This window comes from Hippichthys cyanospilos, chromosome 8, assembly GCF_059441005.1.
Source record: "Hippichthys cyanospilos isolate Australia breed blue-spotted pipefish chromosome 8, RoL_Hcya_1.0, whole genome shotgun sequence".
Lineage (NCBI taxonomy): Eukaryota > Metazoa > Chordata > Actinopteri > Syngnathiformes > Syngnathidae > Hippichthys > Hippichthys cyanospilos.
This window is the reverse complement of record NC_142376.1, coordinates 14,765,714-14,789,048: the sequence shown is the minus strand read 5'-3', so window position 1 is coordinate 14,789,048 and position 23,335 is coordinate 14,765,714. Positions and strand designations below refer to the sequence as shown.

Sequence of the window (23,335 nt, the reverse complement as noted above, 5' to 3'; positions counted from 1 at the left end):
CAAATATAATTCAAGAGGCTCTTTCAGTCGTCGAGCCTTGAAAGAAATCTCATCAAAAGGAGGGACCAATGTGGTGCAGTGGATCAAAAAGATGAAAGCCCTCTGCAATGGTTTGATCCTATTGGCATAGTTAAGAGGATACGCACACGCATTTTCACTCCAAAATGAAAGCTTGTGTTAATTTCTAGGAGCAGAGCAAAATCGCTATGTCTGTTCAACCAGTTTCTCTGTCCCAGTGCATTTAGAAATGATGTATTCCTCTTTAATATTTGTTTTTCATAAAATGGAGTACATTTTGTTCAAATTTTATGTGATAATTAAAAAAAAATAATCTTTTAACTCCCAAAATTAATTACAGTAAAAATGTTGGGGATACCGTATGCACACAGGTTCCACATATTTGCATTGACTGCAGGTTTAATTTTAAAATTGTCACTCGTCACTAGTTTCACCAGACCTCACATTGTCCTTCAACATGACTATGCCTAAAAAGGTAAGGTGGTTGCTACCTGTCGTGGCGTGAATTCTTGAACCTGCTGCTCAAGCTGAAGAAGGAGTCGTATCGGGCCTTTTTGGCCTGTAAGTCTCCAGCGGCACCTGACAGGTACTGTCCGGCTGAATGGAATGTGGCTTCGGCAGTCGCTGGGGCAAAAACCTGGCAGTGAGACGATATCTGAAAGGCCCTAGAAAACGACTTCAAAGAAATTCTGATCCACCATACAGCATCCTGAACGCCTCCCTGTTGAGATGTTCTGGGTGTGTCCCACTGGAAGGATGCTCTGGGTAACCAACTAAAACATGCAGGAGAGACTATAACTCTGGGCTGGGCTGGTAACTCCTGGGGATCCCCCCGTAGTAGCTGGACAAAGTGGTTGAGGAGAACATACCAACCCGTGATAAAGCGGGTGATGGCGGATGGATGGATACTTTTTCAAGACCAATTACTGCAAGTCCACTTATTAAAAAGGAGCAACACAGGTATTGACAGTTTATTATTTTATTCATAGATTTATAATCTGGAAAATATTTTATCATAATATTGCATTCACACACATTCTTGATTCCCTATAATGTGATTCATTTGAGAATTTGAGACACAACCTTGATGGCAAGCTAAGACTGAAAGGTGTCTCAAATTAGCATTCAGTCATTTGTGAACTGGTGAGAATTCATAGTTGACCAACTCAGAACGAGACTTCTAAAATAAATACTTTAGACAGAGAATGCATACTTTTTTTTTTTTTTTACAATGGAGGCCTTCCTCTTAGAAACAGCTGGCACAGTCACTGATTATTAATGCAATGTGCATGCTTGATAAATCTATTCACAAGCTTGAATCCGCAAAGAACCTGGATATTACCAGTGACAAAATGGTAAAAGTCTTTTTGCACGTCCTGTCAAAACAAGTCCTGAAGCTTTCCCTTAATCTATAATCACAGATATTTACCACACATACTCAAGATAAACCTTCAAACAGTTAACACGTATAAGATACTATTATTTTTCCCTTTAAGAATAGAAACTCCCTTTATTGAAGATTGGAATTCAGACTGAACTTTTTCAGAGGTATGTTTCAAAAACGTTAACGTGGCACATCATTCAGTGCTCGAAAAACCAAAAAGTTGTTGGCGCCAACTGAAAATATTCTATATTCTCATGTACTGTAGGTCATCTTCCTTCAGAGGACCATTAAGTCTTATTCCTTGGAGTCTCAACGCATAAAAACAATCCAAATCGTTTTCGTCGCCATATTGGAGTTCTGTCTAAACTCGAGGCTAGAATTCCCTTGCTTCTTCAAATTGCTTGTAGTAATCCTCTTGCTGAGGGTTGTCCTGACACTTTTGTCCATTGTTTGGTGGTCTGACCTGGTTATAGCGACTCCAGTCTCCTTTGCATATGATCCAGGGCAAGATGTCCACTTTGTAGTGAAGGTCGGCAGAGAACTCCGTACTGATAAGATTGGGTGTTCCGGCGCCTTTGCCTCGTGTGATGAGCTTCATGCTGTCGTCGTAGCAACAGTGCTGCGCGGCCAGTGTGGTGGACTCCAGTGTCAGCATGGAGCGAATGCAGTAGCGGGCCGTGGGCTTATAGATCTCAAGTTTCTCTTTTGGCCCACTGGCATCTTTCCAGCGGAAATTTCTGCGTGAAGGCCCGTCATGCACATTGGCGGTGCTGTACGCCACCTCGGTTGGGTATGAACAAGGGCAGCTGGGAAGGTCGTTGACCACCTTACTCATGTATTTCTTCAAGAAGTCGCTCTTGCAATTCATCCATCGCTCGCAGCTGTCTGTGTCTAGAAAATGTGGAGATACTTTAGAATTCTCAGTCTCGTTCCGGTATTGGAAGATAAAAACAATAAATACAGGTAATGTTACAATGTGGGCCACAGCAGTAGATTGATGAAGTGCGTTTGACAAAGTGGGAACATTCAAATGAGGAATGGCGTGGACTACTACAAGAGTAGAGAGATACATACCAACACCAAAGAGCTCAGTGGCATTGAAATTATCTGTTCCGGCAAGCAGGCTCACTTCAGTCGCTGCTGTCTTAAAGGCATCTTCAATACCTAAGGGAACAGTGCAACTTTTTATTTAACACTATATTGTGTTGACCTCAGCATTAGGTACAGTAAAAACACACACAAAATAATAGAGCCAAAAAGAAAATAATGCCTTCTTTTTATTTATGTTTTTTTCTTCAAGTGGACATCACTCTGTTTTGAGAGATTAGTTGTGATCCAGTTTTTGGTTTTTGGAATTGGAATGAAGAAGCCATAAAATGTTGTCCTAAATGTCAAGACATGAGTGTTTCCTTTCTTTAATGTGTGATTCTTATATTGTATCATCTAATAAATCATGGGAAACTGGATTTAAGTGGGACTCCACTCCTTGGAAAAAAATGAGCAGGAGATATATTAATATTAGGCACAAATATTTGCCTGAAATAGATGCAATCAACATTGACCGGAATCATACAGGAAGAAGAAAATCTGCACAAAAACAGGTACATGCATGTTTCTATTAAGTCCGATTGTTTTTTTACTAAAGTGATGCTCATTGGTCTTGGAGGATATATACACTACACTCCGATATGTTTTTTTTTTTTTTTGTATATTTTTTTTCAGTGAGCAAAAACTATAGAGATTTATGTTAAAATTATGTATAATATTTGTCAAAAAATATAAATGTTGGTAATTCATAATTAAACAGAAAACTGTTGTTTATTTGTTTTTATATGTGTTTTTCAGCAAAAAAAGTATTTTTCTTTTTAATTGTACCAGAATAAACTACTCAAAATACTTCATAGCTGCGGCACTACGGGATGCTTGAATTACTTTCAAATCACCTGTGATGCAATATTTTCATTTTACAGTTGAAGAAAAGGATGGTAAAATCTTGGCAGATAAGACAAAGACATTTTGTCTCCTTTTATGTTTACATTTGCTTGCTAGATCGTTTTGCTACAGTCTGCTCAGTAAAAAGAAAACATCCTGAAAACAGTAAAATTTATATCAGGCAATATTTCACATTACAAATTTTGCAAACATTTTATTTGGTCTTATTTTTGTGGATTCAATTTAGTGAGAGATCTCTTCTTGTGGGATTTGTGTCTCATCACATTCCTAATTATGATTATACCTATTTATACATATTACTGTTGTGGTGACAATTAACAGGGGTATAGAATATGTTCCCCCCAAACTGTGCGGTGCTTCAAATATTATGCTGCAGCCCCTCTAATGTCATTAATAGGGAAACCAAACTATAAAAACAGGTCTCGTTATGCACAGTATGTGGTGTACTCCAGAGTTAAACAAACACCTACTGTAAATGTGCGTCAATCACATTGTTGTAAAGACATTCTTCTTCTCATCCTATTGAATTCTTGTGTTTGATCCCGTTAGCTAATGCATCCGCGCCTCATGTAAAGGTCCGGGAGCGTAAAAGATATATGTCCTATGTTGACAGCATAATATAATCATTTACCTGGACAGTTTGGCATATCACAGGTTCTGGACTCAGTGGCAGTGCAGGCGTAACCACAAGACCTGGTTCTCTTCTGGTTGCCATTTCCACAGGTGACACTGCACAGCGACCAGTTACTCCAGTCCCCCTCTCCATCCATGTAGTCTGAATCAGAGAAATAAAATGGTGGGAACACTGAACTTTTACTCTATTAGCTTGCCTCACTAATAAAAAGTACACGGCCGTATGAGAGGGGAAGTGCGGTCTGGGTTCATCGTTCGTTCCCCACCCCCCCAAAGCAATTCCCAGATGAGATTTTCTCTTTGCACTGTACCAACTAATGGACAAATGTAATGCAAATAATGCCAAGACAATTAGCAGTGTGTGTGTTCAGTCAGTGAGTGGCGTAACAGGCATGGATTCAGCAAATTCCAACAATGATTTAAGACATTCAACGCAGCGCTTCCAAGTAGAGGCGAACCCTGAACATCATTCAGTTGCTCTATCCGTGATTCATCCGACTGAAAATAGGAAGTGAATTGGCAAGAAATCCTCTTTAAGTCCAATTATCGTTGAGCACATGGCGGTAATGGGCATACATGGAAACAGTTACACTCAGCTCTTCAACTGCCTGAGCCCATCTGCACGACCGCATGCAAACACAGATCTCACTGACAGGCTCGTCTGGAAAGCAGCGCTCCATCAATGAGGAGAATTAATGTGGGCATTTGGGATGGAAGTTTTTCTGGCCAAGGTCCAAACCTTCTTATACACTACATCCCCAACCCCCTAGCCCTTGCCATCTGCCGCTCATTATGAAGAGATAGACACCCAAAGCTCCTTTTTGCCCACTTGTATAAGATATTAGAATCAAAGTGGGACCAAAGACTGTATTTAAATCCTGAAGTAATAACTCCTACATTTAGAACTAGCAACTTGTTGCCTGAGGGGTGTCTGTTTGTTCCTGAGTGCTGTTGAGTGGCCCTCAAACAGACACTGAAATTCCCAGATGCAAAGGACACGACACGCCACTTTCTCTTTTCACATTCAAACAGCCTAATTCCTGCTTGTGTGTATTTCGGGCCTTTGTGCATTAATCAGTAGTCATATAAAACAGTAGTTAAGGACTTAATTGTTATCAATGATGTGAAACCAGATTGAATGTTACAGTTTGTAGACCAGTGCGACTTGGGTCTAAAAGCATAATGGCTTTCACCACTAAGTCAACAGCTGGCAAAAGACGCAACTACTTCAGGCCTTTTCAACCGCTTTTCACACCAATTTACATTAGATGTAAAACAGACAAAAGTGAAGTTTATTTGAGTGGCACGGTGAAAAAAATGGTTCGCACATTTGCCTCACAATCAAGAGGTTCCAGGTTCGATCCCGGCTCCAGCCTTCCTGTGTGTATGTTTTTCTTGTGCCCGCGTGGGTTCTCTTTGGGCACTCTGGCTTCCTTCCGCAATCCAAAAACATGCATGCTAGGTGTATTGGACTCTAAAGTGTCCTTAGGTGTGATTGGAAGTGTGAATGATTGTTTGTATTTGTGTGCCCTGCAATTGGCTGGCAACCAGTCCAGTCTGTCCCCAAACCTCAGCGCGAAGACAGCTGGGTGAGAATAAGCCGCAATAGAAAATGGATGGAAAAGTCGTGAAAATGAGGTTTTGCATAAATGGCAGAATGCGAGACGGTGTTTACAATTTTTACTACCTAATTAATTGTGGCATTTTTAAGCAGGTTATGTGCAAGCTATGAAGAGCTTTTACCCCACAAGTTATGAATGTTAACACATTTAAAATGAATGTCCATTATTGTTGTCTTAACATTTTGCACTAAATTTATTCAATCAATCAGAGTAAACATTTGTTGGGATTACAACTTTGGTTAAAGTTGGAATCATCCAAATTGACTGAGAAAAATATTTGGACAAAGACAATGTGATTAGTTTCCCCAGGAATATTAACCAATCAATACTTTGATATTATATAAACTTATCATTTTCTTCGCCCTATTGGTTTGCAGGTTGTATGTCAAATCACAGAAATAATTTCGCAATTCCCAAGTTTAATTCCCAGAGAGATCTGAAGGTTGGGCAGTTCCCTGCATGTTAGTGTAGCATAAAGTGCCGTAAAGGATAAATGAGAATTGACCACAGTGACAAGCTAGAAATATTACACATGGATATGGGTTTGACGGGAAAGCGCTATGAGGTCGCACACCTAACCGCTTAAGTAAAAGCGTGAGTGGGTAAAGTGACATTTTCCACAGCAGCCACATTCCTCTTCCACCGCGTTGGTTTGGGCATGCTACAACTCGGACTGCACACGGTATGACAGTGAGTGTAAATTCTTCCACAGCTGATTTATGTGCGGGGTTACTCTTGGAGAGTGTTGTAAGAGTGGCGAAGCGGCGCAACAGTGATTTTGGCCCTGTTCCTGATGCTCAGCTTTGATGTTAAAAAGCATTTAAATTGTGTCACCTAGCGAGGTTGACACCATAGAGGAATCTGTCTCATAAAGGAGTGTTAAGAGGTTTCGAGCGAGAGCTGCCAAAAGTCTGTCCGAGCATAGCAGCACTTGTTATGGTGACAGCCTGAATCAGCAAATCTGTAAATTATAGATCTAACTTCAAACTGTGGCCAAATGTGGACATGCTAGACCATGAATTCTACTGTAAATATTCTGTCGGAGCCACTGCTCTGCTTCTCACCATATTCCGTTTGGGGTTTGCCTCTGTCTCCTCTGCCTCCTCTCCTGTCCCAGTCCGCCGGCGGCCTCAGGAAGTTGCTGTCCTCACCGTCGCTTCCGAAGGAGCGATCGTGCTCCCGACCTTGATGGCCGGTAGAAGAAGTGCGAGGCCACCAGTTTCTCCAGTTCGTAGAAGCCCAGTTGGGTTTATTCTCCTTGCGGAGGCCTTTTTCTGGCTCGTGTGCCTCCAATCCATCCACAACCTCAATCGTCACCTTCCATAAAAAGAAGAAGAGCAGTTTCACAGTCATGCGGACTATTCTTTTTAAGGGTGTCAGCAGATTAATTGTGCTTAATTAATTAGTTGTAGTTAAAGCATTATTATTATTATTATTTTAATTATTATTTTAATATTAATTATTATTATAATTTCTCGCTTTATCCTTGATGTATGCTGATTAGATCAATTTTTATGCTTTGGGCTTCTTGAGCTTGAATTTTTGGGCGTTGGCAAACAAAGGTCAATCAGACTCTGAAGGACACCTATTGGCTGTCATTGTGCTTGCCATAACCTGACAGGAAGGAAAATGTGAAAGTGAAAGACTGTGTGAGTTGTCGGGCCGATGAATGGTAAATTTAATTTTAAAAATACGCCTCGAGAGCACCTATGACAAAGGTAGGGTGATAATGTATTCTTTGTTAAGTACGAATTGCCTTAACGCACAAGCACCTCAAGTTTCGCCTACCACATAAATGCAAAGCACCCAGCTAAGACTGCAGCCACAGCTAACAATGGCAGCAAAAACACTAACGTAGGAAGCCATAGAAAAGCTCATTGTCAAACAAAGCAAGAATTACCAGCAAGTTTTCGATTATTTTGTAATTCTTTGGCAATTGAGAAGAAAAAAAAAAAAAAAAAAGCAGCATTCTCCCTGATCGTCAAAAGTTTGTAGAATCATCTCGAATACAGAAGATGGTACAGTAAATGGTTACAACTGCATCTGTTAGTTTGTTAAAGAAAATAAATCACTGAAGCCACTTTTTTGTTGTTCTATAACAATCTTTTCATCTGAAACAATAACCCTATATATCTACTCATAAATGTAAAACAACATTAACTTTGGGTGAGGGTTCTTTTGTCAGATTTTTTTGGGTGAGATTAAAAAGAGATTAATTAGATCAATTGATTACAGACCTTGATTAATCTAAATATTTTTTTAATCGCTTGACAGCCCTAATTCTTTTATAGGAGTTTACTGAGGCTCACTTCATAGGCATTTGACCTGAATATCGGTAATGTGCTGGTTCAAATTCTAAAAGCTCACATGATAAACGGCAAACATGCAAGGTCTGAAATTGTAGCATGTGATTCAAGATGAAAATAGAATTTCCAGCGAGGCAAAAGGGTTCTTCTCCTTGACCAAACGGGTCAACCGGGTGCAAAGAGGTGACACTTCCCGATAGCTATAACCCCCCCCCCCCCCCCAACCGCCCTCCCCTCCCTCCCTCTTTCTGTACAAACACATGTGCCTCCCAGATGAGCTGGGACCAGCACCCCTGCCCCTCAGCCACCCTCCCACCTCACTGGCTCTCTCCACCTAAACACAAAGTTCAAAGGGCTCCTCAGCCTCCTCCAGACCATGAAAGCCAGATGAATCCCAGGATCAAAGACCCCCGCCTCCTCCCCCTCTTCTCCCACAGCCTCACGCCCTTGCTCAATTGGTGGCTCCTCTCTCTTCCCACATCTTGAGATGTTAATACACTTTGTTCGTCCTCGGATTTAGCTGTGATGCTCTCAGAAATGAAGGGACCCCCTTGCTAGATTAAAACAGGAGAATAATTTAAAAATAGTGTTGGTTAGCTGGCCATCTGCACCCAGAGGAACTTATGGATGAGGACTGGCCACAAATTTACATAAGCCGCCAGCTGTATTCCTGCATAGGTTTGGGGCACTGCTGGCAAATGTCTGCCTTTCAGTTGTCATTATGATGGACATCAGACCTCAAAATTTACCCTAAGCCTCACTACATCCCAGGAAGTGGGATGGAGGGGGAGGCAGAGGAGGCCAGTAAGAAAGGGGAGTTAGTGATGTGCACCAAACTATTATCCATCTTCCTGCTCGCTCTTCCTGCCCGGATTGCTTGAGTAGCCATGTTTTACGAGTCAGTGAAAAGCATGAAAGCAGCGGGGCAGGTGCACAGTCACACATGATCACCTGTATGTTGGGATTCTGTCCATTGATATCAGCTTTGGAGAGGTCGGGGAAATTCTGCAGATCCAGGAGGAAGGCCCCAGGGCCATCCTTGCGGATGTTACTGCCAGCACCTTGTGCCCACGGTAGGTCGGACGGCCGATGAGTGAAGCGGCGCTCTGCACCAGACCGCCAGGAGCCGTCGGGAGTCAGTTGGCCCAATGAGCTGCTTTTTGTGTGGATGATGTTCTGCCAAAAAGTGAGGGAGGAAAATGTTTTACATTTGGTTTGTGAAGCTCTGATACATGACAGTTTTACAGTCCTTTAAATGTCAGGTGTGAAAAAAACAAAACAAAAAAAACAATCTCAAAATATGTAACTTGGCTTCTCCACATCCAACAATATTAGGATGAACTCCCATGTTGACAAGACATTCATATGGACATTACCTCTGTCATAAATCTCTCGCAACTGTGTGAGCTCCAAATAGCAGAGCCAGAAAACATAGTCTGCTTTAGCCAAAATATAATCTGCCTAAATCATCTGTCTAACAACTGCTTTTAGTGTCTGTTGGACTGAATGCTTATCCTGTTTTAAACGTCAGAGAATGTTGATATTTTAACATGGTAATATGCAGTGCACACATATAGCACGCTCCGATGCTGGTGAATGACCAACTTGTGTAAAACTGATGGTTTTCCATTGCTGTGTCTGCCCAAAGCAAACATTGCAAAGTCATTACATTGGGTTTCTTAGAGGCGAAGGAGCATTTTGGTTCCTCTGTTGGCGCTTGAGAGAGCAACACAATAGGACAGCAAGTACACGCGTCTACCACTCAGCAATTGACTTTTTAATAGGACACACGGCCCTACACAGTCAGCATGCAGAGAGGGAGTTACAAAATACTATTCACCACTCATTATGTGTTGTGCTATCTTAGATTTTGCTCCATTTGGACCACTTCACAGTTTGGGAAGTCTGGGAACATAGGAGCAGCACTGTACGCTTGTGGTAGCCTGTCACAGGCTAAGTGTTGGCTGGGCCGCATTGTGGTCACCATCGTAGCCTCCAGTGGAGATGTTTGTCTAACCTAGGTGTAATGAAGGATAATACTGTAAATCCACATGTAACTTTAACTCAAAGGCAACAAAGGAGAATAGTCTAGTCCTTTAAACCTATCTCACTTTACAAAGAGAGGTAAATAAAATATTATTTAAAAAGATTGAAAATATGATTTAATTGCATTGTTTGTTCTTTTTTTTCTTGTTTATAATGCGCAGTAAATATCCATTGGACAGGAGGATAACAAAATGTCGCTCCTCGTGTAGACAGACCTGATGCCAAAAATAAAGATCATTTTGTTGACTGACTTTTTGAGGTTATCGTGCCTTTGTCTTCTAACTTACCTCTGTAGTACTCTGTGCTGTATGCACTGTAAGTTTTTCCATTCTTCTGGTAGCTAAACGCATGTCAGTCCATACCCCCCAAAAAATGAACAGTCATTGAGAGTCCAAATGTGTTGAAATTAGATCCAAATAAGACCCTCGGGTTTCCAATGTGCCGTAATTATCATCTCCAGCCCCACAGTAATAACATTAATCTAGGATGGCCCTTTGGCAAATCACAAAACATAAGAAGTTATGCTTCTGACACAAGTGTTGTCATTTTATCAAAATAATACATAAAATCTTTCATGAAACACTACAAGCATTTTTGTGGGATAAATCCTTATTTATCTGGTGTTAATCTCAACCAGAAGAATATTCAGTTGACATATGCTGCGTTACACATGGCATGCAGATGATCTAATTCCAACTCCAATTAGGATGATCTCATGTCAAACTTGAAAGTATTCCCCTACTTCCAACTGTGACAATCGTGCTGTTTCACTGTTGAGCTGTAATACCAAAATACCATATGATTTATGCATGGCTCATGTCAACTATTTTGCAGACAGGAAACTAGGCCCTTTGGATAGACTGATCGTTGTTTATACAAGTTGCAAAAGACATGAAGTAAACACAAAAATGTAACGCATCTACAGTATGAACTTAAGATACACCAGTCTGTCAAATGTTAGCATTGAAAAAAAAACAAAGCCTCCAAAGCTGGACCCTCATCAATGCAATTTGATTGTCTGCCACATTGCAGGAAAGACATGATGCATGTCATGGATCTGCATCATAACCATGCCTGCCGCCGTTTGGGTTAGCATTTGTATGTACAGTACATGTGTGTGTGTCTATGGGTGCGTCCGGCAGGAAAGGATCGAACCGAAGCCCCTCGCAATGAAGTTAAATAATAAAAGTAAAACTGACTGGTTTTGTCAGTTCTAAAAAAATATTCCACCCCTAATTAATACACACATACAGACACACACATATATACAGTACATATACAAACATTATTTTAGGAAGGCATCATTACACACGCACACTTACACAGTATACATATACATACATATACATTTAGAAAATATATATAAAACGTTTTTTTATTGTTATATATTATTATGACTATTACAGTATTCATTATTATTATTATTATTATCATCATTAATTTTAAAACCTCCATATAATAATTTGATTTTAATCTCAGCCATTTGGTAATTAATCTTTCAGATTTTTTTGTTGTTGTCTGTGGCAAAAAGATGGACACTGAATCTCCCAGATTATACAGTATAGAATGTACCATTCTCAATTATGTGTGGAATGAAAAGTATGACAGTGTTATATCATTAACTATCAAGTGGTACTTACTACTTACACGAAGTAAAGACGCTTTGATTTACAAGCAAAAAAGTGTCAACTTTATACCCGTGTATAAAGTGACCAATCGCATTATTTTGTGCTCAAATTACAGATCCACTGAGTATTTTTGGACACATTAGTAGCCAAAACCCCATATTTGGAAAATATGAACAAATTAGTCATGAGAAAAGAATTATGTCTGAGTTGTGTGACCTCCATCACTTCCTGATAGTGTCGAAATGAGCACCTCTCACTTTTCCATATGAGCCTCAATGGAAATAGGGGGGGACGGGACATATTGTTTTCTCATTTGCCTTCATTATAGTCCAGAAGCATAATAAAAACGGCAAAAAAAATACAGTATGTTTGAAAAAAAAAAAGAAAAAGCAGGTTGTGCTTCACTTGTCACCAGTCCCGTGCGGTCCTCCTCAATGAGATGTGCGCTTTAATTTGGAGATCAAAAGTGACACACAGCCTCTCAGTCGATCTGGGCCCCCCAGGGTGTCACCCGTTACACACAAAAGCCATGAATGAACACAAGCACACACGAGCCACCCTCCCCACATACACCCTTGCTCTCGCTCCTGTTCTTTTCCCGCTTCCCCTTTTTTCACTTTGTGATGGCTGCTTAAAGGGGCATGACTCCAGTTTCAATTGGGTACAACTCAGGGGTCCGTTCCCCCCGGGAGGCTGGCAGGAAATGAAGGCATTTGCACATTGTGCCAGATGCTTCTCAACACTGCACTCACATAGGCAGAAAAAAAAATCTTGCTCTGTCACAGCAGTTATTGTTTGTTTACATGTGCATGAAACTTCAAAAGTACAAAATAAAATCAATTCAAACCATAGGATAATTTTAAGGCATCGCTTTACGCAATAATATGTTTAACTCTTATAAAGTGGTATACGTTGATACACTGCTGGAGTTTTCTGCTGTAGCTGAAGGGCATGGGGCCTTGCCGCCACTCCGATGTGCTGCAACGCAACGCAGCACATTTTGCAAAACATTTGAGTCCTCACCAAATTGTTACCTTTCTTGGTGAAGGCAAAACGTCACCAAAGGCTTCTTCTTTGAGATATGCAGATCTGGCGCCGCCATAATACATGTTCTTTGTTTTGAATCACAAGAGCGTGAGTTCTGACCAAGACTTGTGAGCGTCAAGATTCGGTCTCCGACAGATATTTAGAGATGCAACAGATTGCCGAGGAAAGAGGGTCTTTGACACTCTTGTTAGATTTCTTTCTCAGGTACAGTAAGATTCTTCATGAGTCAATTGGAACCAAGACATGTTCAATTATCCAAATGTCAAAAACGTTCAAAAAAAAAAAAAAAAGACTAACAATGTGGTTTATTACCTCCATCACTAGCCTTTAAAATCAATACTTAGTGCCCTGATGTTCTTGATTTACCAGATATAGCTTCAAGGAGGACAGTTAATTTGTTTTTTTGCTTTAAAAAAATAGTTTTAACTTGTCTGTTCAGGTCTGGACAATCCTCAACATTAGGAGGTTTATATGATGTTCAGTGGACAAATGAAAAATCATGTTAAAATCCAAATTAGTTCTTATTGTTATAAGAATGACCAAAATAAATTATTTTGCATTGTGCATCAATTTTAGTGTTGAGCTACATATGGTACAGACCAAAGGTTTAGACAAATCTCATTCATTGTTTTTTTGTTTTGTTTTTTTGTGAAATTAGGTAGATTATTACTTAAGGCAACACATTTGTGAATAAATAGATCTGAAGATATGTCCTTGTAAAATGTATAAAAAAAATGGAAACATTTCTTTTCTAGTTTCTTCCAAAGAACCACCCTTTGCTCTGATCACTGCTTTGTACAATCTTGGCATTCTCTCAAAGGTGTTCTCTCATCGAGTTTTAAGATGTAGTCACTTTAAATGGTTTTCACTGCATCGGTTGGGACCATCGGTTGCCTTATGCAGAAGTCGAGATAAAACACAGCACGCATCCCTAACAGCAACTGTTAAAATCAATCTGATGGACAAGTGGTGGCATTCATAATATAGCAACGAAAAAAATTAAACTAATGGCCATCAGTACTTCTAAGGAATGGAATAAGGCATGTCCGTCCATCGCTTTGTCCTGTACTGTATATTTTCTCTGAACCTTTTCTCCTGGTACAGCTCTAGCAATCCTTTGGAGTAACCCAATGACGAAACTGAGAAATCATTATACACTTATACGGGCTTAACAAAATCACTAAAACATCCATCCGTCCAATTTCTCGAGCCGCTTATCCTCACAAGGGTCGCAGGCTTGCTGGTGCCCATCCCAGCTGACTTCAGGCAGTAGGCAGGGAACACCCTAAACTCGTTGCCAGCCAATTGCAGGGCACAAACAACCATTCACACACCCAATTACGCCTAAGGACAATTTAGTATGTCCAAAACACCTGCCATGCATGTTTATGGAGTGTGGGAGGAAGCCAGAGTGCCCAGAGAGAACCCACGCGGGCTTGGGGACAACATGCAAACTCCAGACAGGATTTTTGCATGACTGTTGTTTATGTGTGATGTTGACGCCATTTTACATTGCATTGCTACAGGTGCAGGGAGCCACATTCTGTAATTGGTGCTTCTGTGAATGGCATTTTAAATCTGCCACCTTGGAATGACTATGTGCCTCCTGGGTTGTGACAGGCCTCATTCAAAATGACATCACTGCCCTATGGTGGACCTCTGGAGCATGTCCACACACTGGGGCATGTACAGGGAAAAAAAAATAGGTACAGCATACATACTATTTTTACCTAACTAAGACATTGTCAAAACTATTTTAGTTGTGTCCTATATATCTTAAGGTTTTTTTGTTGTTGTGTTTTTAGCAGCGTTCCCTCCTGGTCCTTGCCCTGCCTGTCCAATCAAACAGTTGGCCGTGTGTCAAATATTCCACACATTCTTGGAATATTTCCTCAGCTTTGCATGTCCTCACATCCAGCTGAACATAGACTTGTGATGGTACTAACAGTAAAGCAAAGTTCCAATACCATACTTACGTTAGAAGAAAACATTATTTTAGGTAATTCAGTGCTAATTCGGCATTGTTTGATGATTTTGGGGGTGGTTACTAATCCATCCATTGTAGGTACCAATTCATCATGGGGACGTGGAGAAAATTTGGTGGCAGGCTAAATATATATCAACAAGCAGCTGGAGGATGCTAAACACTTGCAAAAAAGCCTGTTGATCCCAGACCTGTCTTAACCTACAGGTCAGAACTGGGGGAGGTTCTACTACAGTCTGTGTGCTTTCTACTGCTGTTAAAATAGGCAGTTAAACTATTAGAGCAACTCCTCGGAGGTGACATATTGACAAATGTTCCCCTTGTGAAATTTGGTGGGCTCATGTCAGTGTGTTCTAAACAATAGAGCACACAAAAAGTTATCCATGTGTACTCATTTTTCCACACAGCTTTGTTTCAACAGTTTATTTTGGTGCAAAAGGCCAAATTTGTTGCTTGTTTAGAAAAACAGTTTTATAAAAAGTACAAAAATAAATCATCGTGAACAAGGTGGTAATTACAGTACTGTGCGTTGAAAAGTTGTGCAAAGCGTTAGAAAAGCCATGCAGTTGAGGGTCCTAATGTAGAGTGGAGTGTATGCAATTCAACGTGTACTCAACTCTTAATAAGAAAATGTTTTTATGTTGTACATGTGTTGTACTCTCTTGGCTACCTTTTGTGGCACGTCTGAGGAGGGCAACAGCCCCACTACCCTGAGCTCAAAGGGGTTCTGCACTCACATAAATCTCTCCATGCGTGCGTGATTTTGTTCACTGTGGTGTGCAATACAAATATGCAGCAAAGCTTGATTTGAATAATGGGATTATGATGAATTAAATACATTTCAAAAGTGGCTACAGAAAACGGATGGATGTCATTACACATGCTTTTAAATAAAACATTGCAAGTATTTTTAATTTCTCTAATCCAACGTGGCGAATGGAAGACAATTTAAATTGGATTTGTGTCCAGGTCTGCAGTGGGTTGGAAGACAAAAGTGGGAGAAAGGATTGCATTTTGCAGCTCCAACTACTGCCCGTCTAGCTCATCGGCCAAAATGACAGTGATGTGTGCATGATGACAGAGAAGTGCCCGTGGCAAGCATTTAACCCCTAGGACAACAACGGGGGTGTGTCTGCCTTGGGGTTGGAGCAGGTGACCCCTGACCCTGCGTGCTCACTGACTGACTGACTGACATCCCCGGGGGACACCCTCCGGACAGCCCGACTTCCGTGCATGTGTCAACAGACTATCATATTTGATCAGACCCATCTGCGAAGACCCCCACCGGCACCGGGCTCACCTCGCTCTGGTCCAGACTTAGGCTGACGTTGGCAGGCGGCAGCGGGCTGCTCCGGAGCACTGTGATGTGCAAGGTGAGGAGGAGAAGTCCCAGGAGCAGCAAGAGCTCTGCAGCCAACCGCACCATCCTCCTGACGCGGCCGCCCTTTGGTGCTCCCGAGGTCGCCGCGGCTCCGCCTCCGCCCGGTGCAGAGGCTCCGATCTCCGGATCCGCCGGGGACGAGGAGCCGCAACACCACTTCGGAGCCACTTCGGGGATCAGAAATGCAAAAAGTGAGGGGAAACGGATCGACGCTGTTCCCCAAATGTCCAAAGTCTAGACAAGGTGCTAATGCAGATCAGTCGGGCTTCTCCCTAAATAAGGAACGAATTGTTGCACTTGATCGTCTGCTGCAGCATCAACTCCGTAATTCACACGTGTTTGTCCTCAAGGCCACTTAAGAAATCTTTCGCTGCTGTCCGCATCGTGCGCCATGTGTCGGCTTGGCTGAGACAACGAGAACCGTTTGGATCGGAACCAGACAAGTTCCTCAAAGATGTCTTCTCCCCCTTGAGTCCTCGCTCGCGTGTTCCGCACTCTTCACCAAATCCTCCATAATGGTGGCGGGGTGAAAAAGAGGTGGGTGGTGGTGCTAGTGGAAAGGGGGTCTCGCACCTCAAGGTGTCCGGCGGAAGGAAGCGGGCCAAAGCAAACTAGCCTGGCACGTTTGACTTGAGGGCTCTTGAGTGACTTTTATACCGTACAGCCCACCTTCCTCCACCGCCCCCCAGTGGGCGCCCTCCCTCTGTTAACCCGTTCAGACCCTCCTGAGAAAAAACTGCTTCAACCAGAAATTACCTACAATAATTCATTTTTTCTCTTCTGGTGCCTCTTTCTTTTCTTTCATCTTGTTCTTTTCTTTTGCCTCAGATCTTTTTCGCATGAAAAAAATTCGCTACCATGTGCCGCCTAACAATGTGCTCTTTTTATTGGATATTTAATTACTAGTCTTCTGGTGTGTAGTCTGTGACATGTAAAAACCAAATGTGCGTATTCATGTACTTTTGTGCACTTTCTTACAATGCCCATGGTTGGAAAGAAAGTTGCACTGAAAATAAAATGCAAATGTGCACCACTGCAAAATAAAATCATGAATAGAGTGAACCCTTCCCAGTTGGGGCCAAGCTCAGCTGCAAATAGTAAAATTCTGCAAGTGTTTGACACACCCCTCCCCTAAAACGTTTATGATATAACCTATAGATGCCACAAGATGGTGGCAAATGAGCACACGGAGCTTGTCAACTCATTTGAGCAGAGTTTATTATAACCGAGATGCTACAGATAGTGAAGCAACACATTTGTTCCTTGGACCTCAAGACAAAACTATGAATAAGCATTTTACATACAATATCAAAGACTAAGTTGAAAAACCAAATCCCGGACATGGCAAATTCATGAATTCCAAACTGCATTTTAACTGTGAATTCAGCATGTGTTATGGAAAGGCAAAGCAATGTAATAAAAGCTCATAAAAATGTTGTAGGGAGGGGAGGTTATGCCATTCTCTTACCAATACTAAAACAGTTGGGTAAAAACATAACCCATTTATGGATCAAATCAGGACCGATCCAATATTTGGGTCAATTTGACCCAACCTTTTATGCAAATCAAAAACAAAAACGGGGTCGTTTTGTGCAGGGCAATTTCAAAAATTGGTTTATTTTGTACAACTCAAAAAGTTGAGTGAAATTGAACCAAATACTGTATGAGGTCAGTCCGTTTTTGACCCCCAAATGGTCTTGTTTTTTACCTCAATTTTTCAACTAACTGGTTTTAGAGTGTTTGGCAGGTGGATGATCCGTTTCGCGGTTCTGAACTTTTGGGTTGAAATCTCAGCTACTTTGCTTGTTCTCTGTTTACTTACGGCTTCCTCCAACATTCCACAAACCTGCATGTTTGGCCCTCTTGAAGACTCTATGTAAATTTCCAGTAAGTGTGAATGGTTGTTTGTCAGGGTTTACCCCGATGAGGTCACAAAAAACCCATGTTTCCACCAACGATATCTACTCTGCTCTACGCTATTCCATCAAGCTCTACCCCAAAGAATGTTGCGTGTCCACCACCACTTCCCGAGAACCCATCCTAATCTCCCCAGTGACGTCATGTTATAGCGAGTGTATTCTGCATTTTTGGAACATTGTTTCAACCAGAGGACAATCTTTACTTCAAGTCCATCAAAGGAAAGTTGTAGAAGACCTTCTTTTTCTCTTTTGGTATTCGTCGTTAATGGTAGCTGTTTTCCCTGGGTGGTTTGTGCTACCTCACATTCATAATCATATCTGTCTTGGACCAATCAATGGCATCCAAAGTCTTTATGTCACATTTGTTAACTAGTTGGACTCTACTCTACTCTACTCTACTCTACTCTACTCTCCAGTCCAAAAATGTTAATGCTTTGGAGGCGAGGAATAAGAATGGCTTCCACCTTCATTTGATGAATTTGAAGTGAATAACATCCTCAGCCGGATCCAGCATTCCAAAACAGCCATAAACCAAGCACTATGAACAGTAAAATTTTTGCACCTTCCATTGTTTTTATTTTTACGTGCAGTGAACACTCGTTATGATCGCCCTAACGTGACGTCATTGGTGAGGTGAGCAGAGGCTTCTGGTTAGTGGCGGTCCAATGTTCTTTGGCGTCGAGTCGGATAGGGTAGCATAGAGCAGATTAGCGCAGATCCCATTGGTGGAAACATGACTAAAGAGAGCAAGCAATGCCAAGCCGATTTCTTGGTGGAAAATGGCCTTTTGTGGAGAAGAGTAGAGTAAATAACGTCAAAGGAAATGGGGATAAAGGTGACAAATAATGAATAAATGGGTGCAACTACAAATTATTATGATACACGTATTGGCACTTACTTAAAAAGTGCCATTTTCTATCCAAATCCTTTGAGTTTATTTTCTTTTGCATTGCTTCTGGGTTATTGACACCATGCACTACTACACTGGCATAATGACGTCTCCCGAGAAACAACCTGGAGTGACTTTGGTGGTCTATGGAGGCGCGTCATTGTGTAAAGGAAGACACCCGGAGGTGCCTCACAGGAGGTCTGAGCACTCACACAACACGAGGCTTACAAGGCCTGTGTCTCACTGAGGACACCGTGACACTTCACTTCAGCAAGACAAATGGTGAGTAATGTGATTTGCCTTCCACGGAATCTTTTTTTTTTTTTTTTTTTTGTACCCTTCAAAAGACAGGCTCTGTGTCAAATTGTTGCACCCTGCCTCGACTCGGGCACACAAGACACTTCCATGGAGGTTTGACAGATCTAATAGAAATGGTCATCTCTGAAGTTGGATCATTTGCATTCAGAATGAGCAATACATTACACAGAATTCAAAGAATAACAACAAAAAAAAACAATTACAACTAATTTTAAAATCCTAAATGGTTAGGTTTTTTTTCTTTCCATATAAAACAGGAAGTCAAGTCAAAATAGCAAAAATCTTTTTTGCGATTTGTTCTATGTGGCCCCCACTATTGCAGCTACAGTATAATGCCGCATTTTGAAAGAGTATAATCACGCCTTTTCATGCATCTTAAAGGGTAGCCATTTTTCTACTTAAAATGCCGTTGACTAAAAATGGCTGCTCAGAGATTAGGTGAATGACCAAACATGGCTCGGTGTGCAAACATCACATGAAAATCAGAAAACAAGTGAACCATGATTGTTTGTTTTCTGAGTTGTGAACAAATGTTATGACATTTTTAGTCGATGTGTCAAACTCAAGTGACAAAATGGAAAGGGATAAAAACGAGTGTATTTTTGATGCTTAATTTATATTCCACATGTGCAATCTTAAACAGAATATCGTATTTGAACTAGTGAGGCCACATAGGAAATTGTAAATGTTTTGAATTGACTTCCCTCTAATGAGCAGAGAGACTTACTTTTTAGGCAAATCATCAATGATAGTTGTATATTGTGTTACTTCCATATTTCAACAGTCATGAGATTCTACCTTTCAAAACACACAAAAAAAAATCGATCCTCCCTCAGTTAACGATGAGCAGCTTGCACTTTTCTGCTACACAATCAATCTAAAGGTGGGCTCACTATTTGGCAAAGATCAAGAAACATATGACTTTGCCCCAAAGCCTGCAGCAATCTTGAGTTGCTGTCTTATTTTGGGCCAGACGCAATGGAGCTGTCTGAACCATGTAAATCTCTCCTTTGTCTGCTTCACTTCAAAAATCACTTGCCACAATTGAAAGATCTCCCTCCAAATGGAAAACAGAGAGCACAGAGGAACACTTTGGCTGCTTTGGACATAGTGGTGGACATCAAAGCATGGCAGAGGATCCCCCTTTAGAATAGCAGCTACATGCCATTCCAATAAGTGCAGTCTATTTGGATGTGCAGTTCAAACGTGGGCTGGTGCAGGCTGCTCTCTGGGGCCTGGCCGCTAGACGTCTGGCCGCACAGATGTTTTGAATGCCACTCAAGACCATTTGCCACTTGGGTTGAAGCTGAGGCCAGTTACAAGTGACTGCAGGCCAGTCTGGCTACACACACAAACATTACTCACCTCAATTTTGAGTCAGCACACACTATTGGTGTCAAGTAGAAGCGGTTGGATGTCAAATATACCGTACAGCGGGGCCTCGGCTTCGACTCCTGCATTTATGTAGTCATTTTCCATATTCTTGTTTTCGCTTTTGTTATTTTCTTCTCTGTTATCTCACCGTAACTGTGTTCACTGTCGGTGTTTAATCAAATCCACCCCCATCAAGGCATTTGGATCGGTATTCAGATCTGCTCTGCTCAAGCACATACCCTCATTGCGCCTAAAATGTGATTTTGTTGTGGAGCAGATTTTGTTGGGGCACCAGCAGTATTTTTTTTTTCTCTACGGAAAGCCATTTGAGTTTTTTGATATGTTTGGTACTCTCTTAAAGTTCATGTTGTTGTATGAGCGTTGTCCTCAGGAAAACATTGCACTGCATTACAACAATCTGCCTTGTTATTAGTTGAACTACTACTGTGTGATATATTTGAACACTCCTGTACAATGCTCCTAGTGAGACAAACATGTTCCCGAGTTGACATCTTTGTTCTTCTAGTACCTGTGCACTATACAGTAGATTCCAAATATTTAGATTTTATGCCAATAGTCCTATTAATAGCTCCAACAGCTTGTTGTATTGTTTTGCTTTTGTATTATGTGTGTTACATCCTACAGTATGGTGGGTAGCTTTTGTTTTTTTTTATTTGTACGTGTAATGTGATTGGCTTTTCGTTTCAGTGGTTTACATAGCGATTTGCTCAATTCCCTCATTTAAAAAAAAAAAATGTCTTCAAGAATGAAATTACTGAGATAACAACATGTTGCAAAGTGTGTACACTAACCAGAAAAGCCATATATGATTTAGATTTGTTGGAATGGTGGCCTTCCAACCAGGGTAACTTTTTTATGATGATTTGAATAATAAATAGTAATAATAAATTTGAAAAATAATTAGCCAAATGACCAATACTTACTGATTGTGTTATTTTTTTACTTTAATGTACTCAAAATATTTACATCACTTGCTTGCATCCAAACAAAACTGGTGTCAGTATCTATTACACATAAATACATCCCATGTGATTGCATCCTTAAATATATAAATCATAATGAATGCATTTTGCAGATCTGTTAAGACAAATCAAATGTTCTTTTGCCAAGCAATGATTGTGAACAATGCAAGCAAGTTGGGCAAAGAACTGACATAGATGTCACTGCTTTACACACAGTTGAAAGCAATATATTTATTGTTGACTCCTGCTATTCATGGGAACCAGGCTTGTCCTTGAATTGTGAATAGCCACATATAATTGACACCTATCAAAAGGCATTAGGAGGGAAAAAAAAATGCTATTCTTCATATTGTTTTTTTTCCAAGTCAATCAGCCAATGAACATGTAATTAGTATTCAGCCTAAAAAAGTATTTATCAGTCAGTCCCTGGTGCTCATCAAGAGTAAAGTTAATTACTCCAGCTTTCCAGCTAACATTTTGCTCGACCATTCACAGCATCAATTTTTCTGTAAAAGCTCAAATCAAAATGAAAAGGTATTGTAAGCGGTTTGTATGCTAGATCTCATTAGTTTGTGCCAGCAAAGCTAATTATGGGATTTGAATGTAATTTTTTTTACATTTTGGTCTCACTATTTAATTGTAGCATCCATCCGATCGAGTATTGTCCACAGGGGTGTTTACGATTGAATGCAATTTTGATTGCTTTCATCACTATACAGGTACAAAAGAAGGTTAGATTTAAACTGGAGCTCCCTAAACAATCATGCATTTTCCCCACTGTGCTAAGCACAAAAATGTAGCTGCTATGTCTGTGCCTGTCAGATTTTGCCTTTCTGCATCATCACAATAAGGACTATTGTTTGAACACCCGTATGTGTGTAATGATGGTGTGCGTCCCTTTTTTTTTTTTGGAAGAAAGCAGTTCAATATCCCTGCAGACTATCTATCCTTAGCGTTTCACATTTGAAAAAGGGAACAACAGATATGAAGTGGAAATATGAGCCTCCCTTCCCCATCTCCTGTTGATCTATATGAAACAGTACATTGGCATAACGTCACAGTGTGGAGGGGTGAAGAGACTGTTTTGTATTGTTTCAGGCCTATATAGGAGCCAGATGTGAATATTCACTGACACAACAAAGTGATCTACTATAGAACAGTTTGATCCTTTGTGGGAAGTGGGCTTTCTTTTCATCCCATGTCTGTTTTCAGACTATCCTCCATGTTTTTCACATGGTTATACAAACTGTACAATGTCATCTGGTGATGGATATGTATATTTTACTGCTATATCGTGTCACCCATATCATAGTATATCATATTATGGAGGGTTCTTTTTCATCTTGTAAAGCTGCATGTGCTATAGCTTTATTTTGTAAAGTATGTGAATGTGGCACTTTTTAAACCATAATTTGTAATATTGCAGAGTAACTACAGTGCATCCGGAAAGCATTCACCACTTTTTAAAAACATTTTGTCACAGTGTAGCCTCAGTCTAAAGTAATCAAATTGATCACTTACCTCAAAATTCTGAACATAATACTGTACACAATTACAATAGTGAAAAAACCTTTTTCTTTTTAAAGATATTAAAAATAGAAAACTAAGAGATCACATTTACATAAGCATTCACAGGCTTTAATTAACCCTTTACTAAACGGGCAAAATAGCCTTTATTAGGCATACATTTTTCTTATTTTAAGTTATAAACAGGTAAGAATTTTCAGAATTTGAGAGAAATTTAGAGGTACATTCGAATTTAAGCAGTGGCTGACGAGCTTTCGGGGGCAATCCCTTGGACAGAGCCAAGCTGAAATGAGATGCTCTTTCACTAAATATGTGCAGGCATC

At 40.6% G+C, this 23,335-nt stretch overlaps 1 protein-coding gene across 1 annotated transcript; it reads right to left on the bottom strand.

The window, feature by feature from the left end:
• Positions 1 to 981: 981 nt before the first annotated feature.
• Positions 982 to 16,613, bottom strand: ism1 (isthmin 1). The gene is made up of 6 exons (XM_088420649.1): positions 15,922 to 16,613; positions 8,868 to 9,092; positions 6,675 to 6,927; positions 3,987 to 4,130; positions 2,477 to 2,566; positions 982 to 2,293 (listed from the first exon to the last, which is right to left on the bottom strand). The coding sequence occupies exons 1-6, from the start codon at positions 16,045 to 16,047 to the stop codon at positions 1,776 to 1,778; spliced, it is 1,356 nt and encodes a 451-aa protein (XP_088276775.1). The 5' UTR covers positions 16,048 to 16,613; the 3' UTR covers positions 982 to 1,775.
• Positions 16,614 to 23,335: the final 6,722 nt, after the last annotated feature.

Bases quoted from the DNA above. Each gene is read 5' to 3' on its own strand.
- ism1 (XM_088420649.1), bottom strand. From the start codon at position 16,047: ATGGTGCGGTTGGCTGCAGAGCTCTTGCTGCTCCTGGGACTTCTCCTC. The intron at 6,928-8,867 runs GTGATCATGTGT...TTTTTATGGAAG, and splicing joins GACAGAATCCCAACATACAG to GTGACGATTGAGGTTGTGGA. The intron at 2,567-3,986 runs GTAAATGATTAT...CTGTTCCCTTAG, and splicing joins TGATATGCCAAACTGTCCAG to GTATTGAAGATGCCTTTAAG.